Here is a 12,161-nt window from a genome sequence, read left to right as displayed (position 1 = left end):
CATCCCATAACGATACATACCAGTAAATGCATACAGTATATTAGTTTTACTATACAAATACCTCAAAATATTGGTTTTTGTTGTTGAAACCGTAGGGCATATCACCTTTCTTTTGTTTTCTTCTTTTTAATTGTACCCGAAGCGTTACTAAACAACTAAAGAGGCTGTGTAAAATGCTTCCAGAGAAAAACGTAACCGCTGTTACTTACTGGGAGTTGACAGCCAAGACAGCCAATCAGCAGTAAGCCGAGCTGAAAATTGGTGGGGCGCAAATCTTCCCTTTAAACTAATCATTGATCTCAATTGTTTTCATTCATTTTCCTTTATTATCAAGCTAATGATCAGACTAATCAAATGGCAAGTAGCCTAACACACAGCATCTTCATACCGTGTAGATTGTAGATTGTAAACAATCTTGAAGTGCAGGTTTTATTTTTACTGGTTATTCTGAAAGCTAACAACTTGGTGATTAAAACAGATTTTTAAATTGAATTTATGATTTAACTCAATTTGTCCGTTAAAAATCTGTTTTAATCACCAAGTAGTCTACACTTAACAAACAAGATACACCAGTCTGTTATCTACCATGTTAGCTTTCAGAATAACCAGTAAAAATAAAACCTGCACTTCAAGACTGTTTACAATCTACACATTGCAGATATTTGCCATGAATACGAGTGGGGAGAAAGAAGTGCATGTATCCGCAAATAATGTTGATTAAAAATGTGCACACTTTCGTACTGCAAATGAAAATAAATGTAGGCTATAAGGCCTAGGCTGTTCGCTAAAACTGCCTATTCGGGGAGAGCAGGCTATATATGATAGTATTGAGTAGCCTATTTTGTGGATTAATTGTATTGATACTCAAGGAAAATCAGGGGAAGTTTCCGCCACTGCTTAGTGATTAAAACTGATTTTTCTAAATCGCATTTATCATTTAATCTCCCTAACACAATGCGAAGAAGCTGTGTGTCACTTTCCAATTGATTAGTCAGATTGTTTGCATGCTTGTTAATCACTGAAAATGAATTAAAACAGTTTGAGATCAATGATTAGTTTAAAGGAAAGTTTTGCACCCCACCAATTTTCAGCTCACCAGTCGCCACACAATAGGTGACGTTTTTTTTCCGGAAAGCGTTTCACACGGTCTCCAAAAGCGTGGTTGTTTGCTATCGCGTCAGGTATAATTCATATAAGAGAAAAAGACAAAAAGAAAGGTGGTATACCACATGGTGGCAACAACCATTATTGCACACAAAAATTATTTTTGCGATATATATCGCCCAGCCTTAATTCACGCTGGTGTAACTCCTTTCAGTTCGTTCTGATTTGATTTATCTTGTTTTTTCAATTATTAGCTTTCCAGTGGTACATGACATGTTTCATTTTAATGGTACTACAGAGAATGAGAGCCCTGCATTACTGCGTGAGTCGTTCAGCACAGGGTCATGCATTCAACTGCAACATTACACAGTAATATACAAGCACTCGTTGAGGGGTAATTGTTTTTTTCTTTGGTTTTTGGAAGATTTTACTAATTTTGCCAACTCATCAGCATGGCTAAATAAAATTCTCTGGGGAGTGGGTCAGAACAGGAGGAACCATGAAGTCTAGCTAAGATATGTACAAACATGTACCAATTACTGCTTATAACATTTCCAGACCTGCCTACCTTAGGAAAATATTTTGAGTACCACAATAGTCAGTGTAACGCTTAGTTCACATGCTTTCGCACGTACCACTTCGCTTTGCACGCACGCACGCACACACAAGCCTTTCTTCATAATTCTCGTTTTCACTGTTGAAGTGATCAGGCAAAATTGTATAATTTGACCTGATTCTAAAATATCACTTGCACTGCACTGGGCTATGTTATGATATACTTGCAAGTCAAAAGTTTGAGTACGCCTGCTTAAATTTTTTTTTCATGATTAATATTTCATTATATGATGTGTGTGCTTATACAAACAGATAACCATAAGTGAATTGCATTCAATTATTTAATAAAAATGGAAATAATTTATTTTGCATATTGTAACATATGTTTTCAGGATTTACAGAAACCTACATTGAAATGTAAAAAAAAATAATAATAATAATGTTGCGATGTAAAACATTGTCAATTATGAATAAAACCAAGTTTCTGTTCATGATTTCCATTTTTATTTAATAAATAATTGAATCAGCTTATATAGGCACACATCATATAGGCCTAATGAAAAAAAAAGTATTCAATTGAAAAATTATCTAGGAATGTAGGCATTTGTAACTAGAGGTTTAGCTAAATTATTACCTGAAGCTCCTTGGTGGCTAATGTCAAAATCATAATTGCACAATGTGCAAAATGCATGGTGTGGAAGTTTTGAGGGGTGGAGGCACAGCCATTGCTCCCGATATTTTGCGAGGAACTTCTGGGGGGCATGGACTTGCTTCTTTTTAGTAGGTCTGCCGCTCTCTCTCTTATGCCATATTATGGAAGGCTCTCCTTGTTAGTATCCTCGTCATCTGACGTCATAATTATTTTCTAACTGCAAGGCTGGTCGGGTGACTGGCTGCAATAGTAGGAATTATTTGCTACGTTAGCAGTCTGTAGTCAAACACCTTTGCAATGGTCACTTTGCTTCAACAGAGCATGTGCGATTCAAAGTTTGAACAGGGAGTCTCCGTAGCGTTTGAGTTACTGCAGCTAAACTACTCCATCAGTTATTCACACGTCTCGTAACGAGGCTAAATCGTATGCGAGCTACTACTACGGCTAACTATATACACAAATTTATCTCATTAGGATATACCCCTTAAAATGCATCATCTTGTAAAGTTACCGAACATGTTTGAAAGTTCTATATGTTAACATTACGGTGACATTTTTGTGCTTGATTATTACTCCCCACTTCCCATTTTACCTCAGCAATGCAGCGCCATGCCTCGGTGGATAAAAAAGTACCACTGCGTATCAGTGGATGTTGAGTGGGTTGGGGAGGGGTTACAGAACCACAAGCACAAGGTCGTAGCATCTGGTTCAATCCGAGGGATGTAGTTTAAATACCGAATAAATGTACGGTATTGTTTTGTATTAACTGATTGTTTTCCGTAATTCAATTATAATAATAATAATTTTTTTTTTTTTTTTGCGTAGTTTCAGCTGGCATTTCGTACCTGCGTATTTTGACCAAGAATTGCGTGGTTGGTACACAAAATGCGTGCAGGTAGGCAGGTCTGCATTTCAATTATTTACACTGTCAAATTTTCTTGTATTGTTATATCCGTATTGGTCGGGAGGGACAACCATTAGCTTTTGCTAATAATGCTCAGCACATTTGTATTGGGGGCCTAGCTGTTAGTATGGAATGGAAATGGCATGGAAAATACTCATTCACATTTACAGTGTGCTGATATGTGCTAGATGAATGTAAAATTTCCTTTGGAATGATCATTAATCGTAACATTTGTAAAATGTCATCCCATCCCCATGCAACAAAAGATTACATACTGTAGACTATAGAAAAACATACAAGAGTGAATGATTACATATTTAGGTATGTTTACCACAGTGTATCACAGTGTTCTTAATGCTTCATCTTAAATCAACATAAAACGATGCAAAAGGGAGTTTTGTAGTGAAATATATGATCACATTATGATTTACATTATGGCAATGCACAATTTAGATATTTTGGATAGATTTGGAGACACTAAGGGACACTAAGGTAAACTGCTTCATCGATCTTTAACAGTTCTGCATATCACACTCAAATTTTGCATACTGTTATCAAGAAGTTTGTGACCCACAACATATAGTTTTACATGCTATGTACACTAGATGTATCGACTAAAAGTATCTGGATACTCCTGAGTCTGAGGCTGTTTTTAATGGTTTGGGCTAGGCCCCTTAGTTCCAATGAAGGTAAATCTTAATGCTACAGAATACAATAATATTCTAGATTATTATTTTTGCACAGAGCCCTGATTTCCACCCTATCCATGACCTTTGGGATGAATTGTAAAGCCTACTGCAAGTAAAGACCAATTGCCCAATCAGTGTCAGACCTCACTAACGCTCTACTGGCTGAATGAAAGCAAGGCCCTGCAGCAGTGCTCCAACTTCTAGTATAAAGCCTTCCCAAAAAAGTGGAGGTTGTTATAGCAGAAAAGGGTAGACCAACCCCATATTAATGCCGATAATTAAGGATGAGATGCTGGATGTCAGGTGTCCACATGCTTTTGGCCATGTAGTGTATATGTGATCTCTCAGTGTGTCATTTCAAACTGAATGCGAACAACTTTATTTTTGCATTTTTGTCAGGATAACTGAATGTGTGGCACTTTAAATAAATGGTAAGTAAATGGTACAAATGTCTAGCTATATTTAAGCCATTTTCCTAGTCTCTAATGATAACATCTGGAGGTATAAAACCTTAGATAGAACACCCCCAAATTGGGTGAGGATTGGCCAGACTTGGGATCTGCGTGAAGAGGTTAATAGGGAGGAGTATACAGGAAGTATCACTATTATTACAATGCCGAATAGAAAAAATCAGTTTAGTCGAGCAAAACAAAATTCTAAAGACAGCATATTTAAGTCTTCAAGCTATATTTGGTACTGTGGATATTACTACCATAATAAACATATTATATAACAACACTTAATGCACTTAATGAAATGAGGTGAAACTTTACTTAAAATAAAACCATTGATCACAAAAGAAATTTAACAGTAAGTCATGCTAGCACTTTGGAATTGTATTTCGCATTCCTGATGCTCAGCATTACTAATGCACATGAAATGCCTATTAGAGGTCTGCGCAGGCTTGAAATTTAAACCTGAACCTGGTCTGTACCCATGACCTTGAGACCTGACCAAGCCTGACTGCTACTGCCAAATTTTAAAACCCAACCCAACCCGAAACCAAAAATCACTCAAAGACTTGGTTTTACAATGCTCAGCTGCTATGCACTTGAGTTATAGAAATAATTATCATACTGCAATTGGCTATATTTTATTTCCATGGATAGTAAACAGTAGCTACACTGCTTACCCAGCCACAGCAACCCATCAGCAGACCACTGTGATATGCTAATAAACCTCTTGTCTTATGGGTTAGTAGCGATCAAGCACTGTACACATCAGACCCATTTGCTTTAGCCTCCATATCTCACTAGTGGCAGCAAAGTTTTTGCAATTTCTTGGACGGTATCTCTATGTACAGTGGGATCAGTCTCCTTGCTATCATAGGTCAAAACAAACATTGCAATCCATACACTGTACGTGACCAGGGAGCTTTTTATCTGTTGTCAAAATGAGGTCATAAAATTTTCACAATGAAGTCGTTCCCGACTCATTTGGAATTCTCACTTTGGAAATTTTCATTTAATTTCATCCACTTTAAAGTTAGACAAGGATTAGAAGGAGAGTGTGTATACGCAAAACAAGAAGTTCATTTTTTCAAATAAAAATGCATTTAAAACATAAAATAGTTGTATGCAAAAAGAACAACCTGAACCCAGCCCAAAACTAGATACTTTGTCAGGTTTCAGACCTGTAATGACTATGAAATAATTAATAATGCAATAATAATAATGCTTTCAGAGGGGGAGACTCTTTGTGCCTCACCACAGTTTCCAGCTCCAGTTCCAGGCTGTTCTTCTTAGCCTTGAGCTGAGTAATGTCCTGCAGTTTCTTATTCCGGTGGCTTTCCAGCTCTTGCCGTCTCATCAGTTCCAACTTCAGCTTCCTCTGTCTCTCAAGCTCTTGCTTCACTGCCTGCGCACACACACACACACACAACAAAATTTATATTCTTGGAATAAAGGACACAACTCAATCAATATGAAAAAAACCTGCTATACACCTCTTTTAGATGAGTCTGGAATTGAAACGTGGAAAAAATGTAATCGTTTGTATTTATAAATTATAGCGGGTTTGCTATATAGGCTAAGGGAAATGTATCAAGGAAATATACAGAAACACAGAGAAAGGTGCAAAAAGAACTTGACAAAACTTGACAAAAAATGGAATGCAAAGTAGGCTAGTCAAAGAAATACAAATTGCAATATTTTTTTTCAAAAGTAATTTATTTGGTCATCATAAATTCAGCACATTTCTCCATCGCTCTGCCTGGAGTGTGCTTTTGCACAGGCTTTGCACCATCGCAGTCTATGACCAATACCACAGACAATGGGCAGCTTTGGAGGTTTCCTTGGACCGCACACACACAAATCCCAGAAAACACAGTTGTCAGAAAGTTTATCGTTTAATGTGGTCTCTGAAAGGTTTTCACAATGTAGTCACAACGAATTTAAGAGTAAAGTTGTCACAAAGTGGTTTGACAACCAGCTAAGAACTTAACAAAAATTCCAAAGTTGCTAAAGTGGCTTGCTAGCTCCTGTGATCAAGGCTTAAATACCAACGGACACAAAGTTAACGGCTGTTATTTAGCATGAGTTGCATCACAATGACTGCACTGCACACTTTAAGTGAGTACAATTTTCTGCAGACATTAAACATTAACCAGTGATAGGAGCCTAAACATCAGACTTCAATTTTTAAATAATTAGTAGTAGCATAGCGAACATTTGCGTTTGCTAATTCTGTCAAGCCCTTAATGAATCATGCCAGTAACCAAGCCAGTAACATTATATATGCCAAGATATGTAATGTCTGTCAGCATATAAATTGGCCAACAACTGAAAGCACAAACATTAGGTTAATAATTTGTTTCATAAGTTTACGTCCACGGCAGGGCTGGGTGGTATGTGGCTTCTGTTTTTTCCTCGCCTACCAGTATGAATTTACTGAACAGTGTGTGGTTTTACAGTACGGTTATCAATGGTATGTTATTGTTTCTAATCCAACTAATATTAAAATGTCCACATTGATTAAGAATTTGCAATGTAAACTTAAGGTGAATTGTCTGTTTTGAATGACACTCACTGTTTAATTAAACAAGACCAGGTCAAAACCTAGTATATGGCTGGACTGGCCGACCAATGGTGTAACGTCATAACTCGGTCGTCCAATGGTGTAACTTCACCACTCAATGACTCAGTCACAGACATTCGCGTTTATATGGCTGGCCCCGCTGTTGCGGTCCAGCCACAAAGGTGATGTTGCAAACAATATGTGCGGAGAAGATTGTGGAAACACATGACTAAGTCAGCATGACACTGGCAGTGAAACCTCGAAGTCTCTGCTGCATCTGCTCATTGAAGCTGCAAGGCCTCACTGCTGAGTGGATGTCATATCAACAAGAAATAGATAGGAGTAGTCTTTTTATGGCAAAAGCATTTTGCCTAGCCTCTGAAGTTTGAATGTTTACAACTGAATCAAGTAGCCTATGATTAAAGAAACGAGCATGAAACCGTCCAGACCCACGGTGCAACTGTACTAACTATATAGCTAGGTAGGTACGGCATGTCCTCACCTCTGTATCAGTGGTTGTAGCTGTATGTCCTTAGCTCCTACTCATGTGTGCAGGATAGCATCCATATGTGCTAGGTTAATTAAAGTAGGCAATCAGTTTGCGCTATGTAGGTTAACGTAGTTAGCGTGACGCCTTTATCTGTCTGCATCTCCCAAAATCACCACTTCGAACGGCATGACATTTTTAAGCGCAGCTTTATCGTCTAACGTTACTGTAGCTAACCCTAACATGTTTGTGTCTCGCCTACTTCTAAACGAAGCACCACCTGCACATGCGTCCTACTAAACATCCCTCACAGATCGTCCGTGAGTGAGTGACCGACCACAATTTGCCACGCATAGCCCACGGCGGCAGTTCCTGCGTGATGTGGGAAAAAAGGCAAAAGAAAGCCGATACGCTACGGTAGGCCAAAGAGGATATAGGAACAAATTCATTTTTAACTTTGATCACAAAATAATGCTGCAAGGCGATGATTGCTATTGCGCTTAAAAACATTCCGAAACCATCCAAGTGGTTTATCGCTCACCCCTACCTGGAAGTATATTATCTCATTTAATTCCAAACCTAGAAGCTTGAATTTTTTATTTTGCTTGGATATTTTGAATAGTAACATTTGCAGGTTGCACATTTGGGTTTTTTTATGTTTAACTGTCCAATTTCTGAATTTTGTTGACTATTTCACACCAGTTCAGTGATCATGTTCCTATTAGAATTAGTGAAACTTATTACTGCTTTTTGATTTATCCTTATTTTTCGAAAATACAGCATATTTTTACTTCTTATGTAATTTGCATTTTAAAACCAAATTCCATCAAATGCAGCCATTGATATGAAACATATCCGATGACATGATATTTTGGCCATATCACCCAGCCCTAATGCATGTTCAACTGCAATGCTGGGGATTAACATTGTGTGGCAGGGGTCCATGAAGTGCTGGCCAATATGGTTCAAAATTGACATGGCAATATTTTTGTTTACTGAATGACAATATTAAAAAAATACATTGCGAACTTGGGGGGGTGGGGGCGTGGGTAGCTAAATTAATATGTTAGCTGGTGTCACTGGACAATAGTAACCATAATAATGGTGAAAATAATGAGGTCACTTGTTGTCAATTTCCAGACAAGCAATCCGATCTCTTTTTTAAATAAGCTCCAATGGCCACAACCAGTGACTTCAGATTTTTTCAAGCAACTGCTGGGTTATGACTGACAAAGTTAACTAACAGAAAGAGTTATATAAGCAATTATATATAATGTCATAGTGACCTTACAGTACCTTGATAAATGTATTTCAACAAGTGATGAATGTTTACTTTTAATAGCCTATATATCTAATTGCACGCCATCTCACCCCATACCATGTGTCTGTTAGAAAGTAAGCAAGAGCTGCAGTATAAATCAAGTGCATAAGGGGTTTGAAGGACCTCTAGGTCAGTAAAGTCAGTCTTGGTATGGATTCCCTGAAAATAACTAATGATTGGCTAGTAAACGGAATCTTTGCATATGGTGATAAATTAATCTCATAGGCTGGAACAACAGTTCTTTGTCTCTGAAAACTATATAAACCCATGTATTGACCTCTTCCCGATTGGTCGTTTTATTAGCCTAAATCATAAATAGGAGTTCCTGACTCTGTCCTATCTTTATCTTCAACACCATCATTATTCCTATACAATGTTGGAAAAAAACTTCATTGGTGAGACACTTGTTCCAATACAACAAACAAATTTAGAACATTTTTATTAGATATTTTTCTTTAAAATCAATAGACGTCTCTCGTCTGACAGCATTTTTAATTCCCCTTGAGGCAGTATATTTTGAACATTTATTTTGTATCACTAGAATAGTAGTAGTAGTAGTAGCAGTAGTAGCAGGAGCAGCAGCAGCAGTAGTAGTAGCAACAGCAGCAGCAGCAGTAGTAGTAGTAGTAGCAGTAGTAGCAGCAGCAGCAGTAGTAGTAGTAGTAGGAAATCCAAGTGTTTTTTCCGCAACTGGCAGAGTCATCTGGCACCACTTTGACAGAGACAAGTCTTACAAAAAAACAAAACCTACAATAAATCTGCCTGACATTCTCTTACACCATTTACACCGCAACCAGGAAGCCATTCATTCAAACTGTGAGCTAAAATAATTAATGGCTACTACAAAGCCCAATGAAAATCGTTAAATAGAAGAAGCTGCAGCTGCAGCGAATGGCATGTTCGCAACTTACTGAGAGCTCAACAAAAGGAACGAAATGTTACTTGAAAGTGAGTGAGTTCCTTTTGTTCACCAAATAGATTTGTTCAAAAAGAATGAATCATTCACAAACAAGACACCACTAATAGAAAATGGCAAAATACCAGGTGTTTGGAAGGCAGCATATGTTGCAGCATATAGCATTATTGAAAGATGGAAATCCATCGTTTTGGAAGGGCTTATAATCAATTAGAAGAGTTTTCATTAGGACATGGTATTCTCAATTATTTTCAGTCTGGTTTTAGAAAACAGGTCTTAAATGATATCATTAAAGCACTTGACACAAAAATGTACTGTGCAGCATCATTTTTAGACCCATCTAAGGCCTCTGACACAGTTCGGTTCAGATACCAAAGCTGGTTAACATAGGACTGTGTCCTAAAATGGTTAGATGGTTCAAAAAATACCTGAGTGGTAAAGTGTACTAGGTGACAGTTTATTTTCAAGCCCACTAAATATGCAAAATGGTTTCCCACAAGGGTCCATATTAGGTCCTATTTTAGTTACAATTTATATCAATGATCTATGTTACAATGTAACAACTACACTGTTTCACTTTTATGCAGATGACACCATTATTTACAGCTCTTCCTCATCTCTTAATTATTGGTCTGATGTACCTGCCTGTCTGTTTTAAGTGTGATTTAGCATTTTTATGGAAGACGTTTTGTGCTCCTTGGCCTTGGCAAGGGCTTCTTGTAAAAGAGATATGAATCTAAATGGGAATTATTCCCAGTAAAATAAAGGCTAATACAAATTTTTTTTTAAAAGGAACTTATACTGATTAACATCATACAAGGCGCAATGCCGAAAAGCCAACATTGGACTGCATAACCGAACACAGCTTTCATGCAACATTGTCAAATTGAAGTAATCTAAATATCTCTCACATCTTGTAAAATGGGTTCATGCAGCCATATGCGTGGCACATTCATTACACCACCAAAATAGTACAATGTTGCAGCGTTTGTGTGTAAGCCTGGCCTGGGTTGGTTTAAAATGCAAATGCATTATTGAACATAGAACTTACACAACACTGAATGTTTCTACTAACACACCTCACACTGCAGCACCAAAACTATGTTGATGTATATGGGTTTACTGCTTACTACCTAGCGCAGGTGACAAATATTCCATTTGCAGAAGACAACGCCAGCAATTCCATTTGTGCCCAAGCGTGTTTCTGCTTAAGTTGTCAATAGGGCCCAAGACAGTTTTGGTACTTCACTGTATAGCCTACATTGAATACTTAAACATTCTATTGTATTTTTTTTAAAACAAATAAACACTTACCGCTCAGATAAATGGCTTTGACTTGATTTTTTCCAAAATGGCCTGAGACTTTCGCACAATAATATAAATACTGTAGATAAATGGTTAGATCACACATCAGTGCTTTTTGGTTCATAAACTGTTCGGAATCCAAGTCACAGTTATGGACCAAAACTATTTCTTCAACATTTTTATTAAAACTACTTGGTGATTTAAAGGAAAAGTACCACATCTTGCCTCCTCTTTCTCCCGCTGTCTCCGTTGCTCCCCCTCTTTCAGCCTCTTGAACTCGCGCTGACGCTCCAGCTTCCGCTCCTGCTCCAGCTGCCTCTTCCTCACCTCCTCCCATGCCTCCCTCTCATGTCGCTCTTTCTCTTTCAGCTTCTGCACCAGGTGTCCCTCCTCCCTCTGCTGCTGCACATGTAGGGCTTGTCGCTGCTTTTCTAGATCCACGTGGCCCTGGTCAAAGTTCTTGTGTTTGTCTTCAAATGTCACTGTGATATGAATGAAGACATAAAGCACAAAGTAGGCTGAACCCAATTGTGTGTCGAGAAACAGACATGGCTAGGTATAATTGAGAAAACAAGAATCAAGAAATGCATTAGTCACGTTCTACTTTTTCCAGGGGTCCAAAACCAACCAGGGAATTACAGGGTTTACTTGAATTTCCAGGTATTACTCCTATTCCCAACAAAAACCTGTCATGCTATTTACATGTGTGATGTAGGATTAGTAATGGCGTAAAAATAATGAATTGCAAGAATACCATTGCCCACAGCTTTCTGCAGCAGCTCAGCTTCACTCTTCTCTGAAAATGTTGAATAGTTAGTGGGAGTGGTTCCATTTGTTCCATCACTAGATCCCACCCCACTGTAAAGCAAAAACAAAAACAACCTTTTGGTTCATAGAAACGTGAAATATAAATATAGTTGCAAGCAGCGATGTGGGGGGCCAAGCACCAAGGGAGAGCATTGAGCGCATTTTGTATTTTCTTGAAATTTATGCAAAAATATAAACAAAGTTTTGTAACAATTAAGTTGCCTGCATACCACAATTGTGTTGCTAGGCTGCACTGCATGCTTCAATGGGACAGGGAGACAAGCAGTGTGAAAGGTTCAGTCCTTTCTTCTTCTCAGGCTGGCACATGCACACATGTGGTCCTCATGTTGGTAGAGCACCAGGTCATTTGGCCCTCTGGAGCATGTACCCCTTTGAGTTGATGATT

At 38.0% G+C, this 12,161-nt stretch overlaps 1 protein-coding gene across 4 annotated transcripts in view; it reads right to left on the bottom strand.

Annotated features, from left to right (window-relative positions):
- Positions 1–12,161, bottom strand: part of LOC135254990 (intersectin-2-like) — a 140,252-nt gene that overhangs the window by 92,625 nt on the left and 35,466 nt on the right. For all 4 annotated transcript variants that reach the window (XM_064335672.1, XM_064335667.1, XM_064335686.1 and 1 more), the window contains 3 exons: positions 11,703–11,806; positions 11,174–11,430; positions 5,612–5,761 (listed from right to left, as the gene is read on the bottom strand). In XM_064335672.1, coding sequence (XP_064191742.1) covers positions 5,612–5,761; positions 11,174–11,430; positions 11,703–11,806 — 511 coding nt within the window. The remainder of the gene's footprint in view (positions 1–5,611; positions 5,762–11,173; positions 11,431–11,702; positions 11,807–12,161) is intronic.

This window comes from Anguilla rostrata, chromosome 1 (genome assembly GCF_018555375.3).
Source record: "Anguilla rostrata isolate EN2019 chromosome 1, ASM1855537v3, whole genome shotgun sequence".
In the NCBI taxonomy this organism is placed as follows: Eukaryota; Metazoa; Chordata; class Actinopteri; order Anguilliformes; family Anguillidae; genus Anguilla; species Anguilla rostrata.
This window is presented reverse-complemented; position numbering and strand designations above follow the sequence as displayed.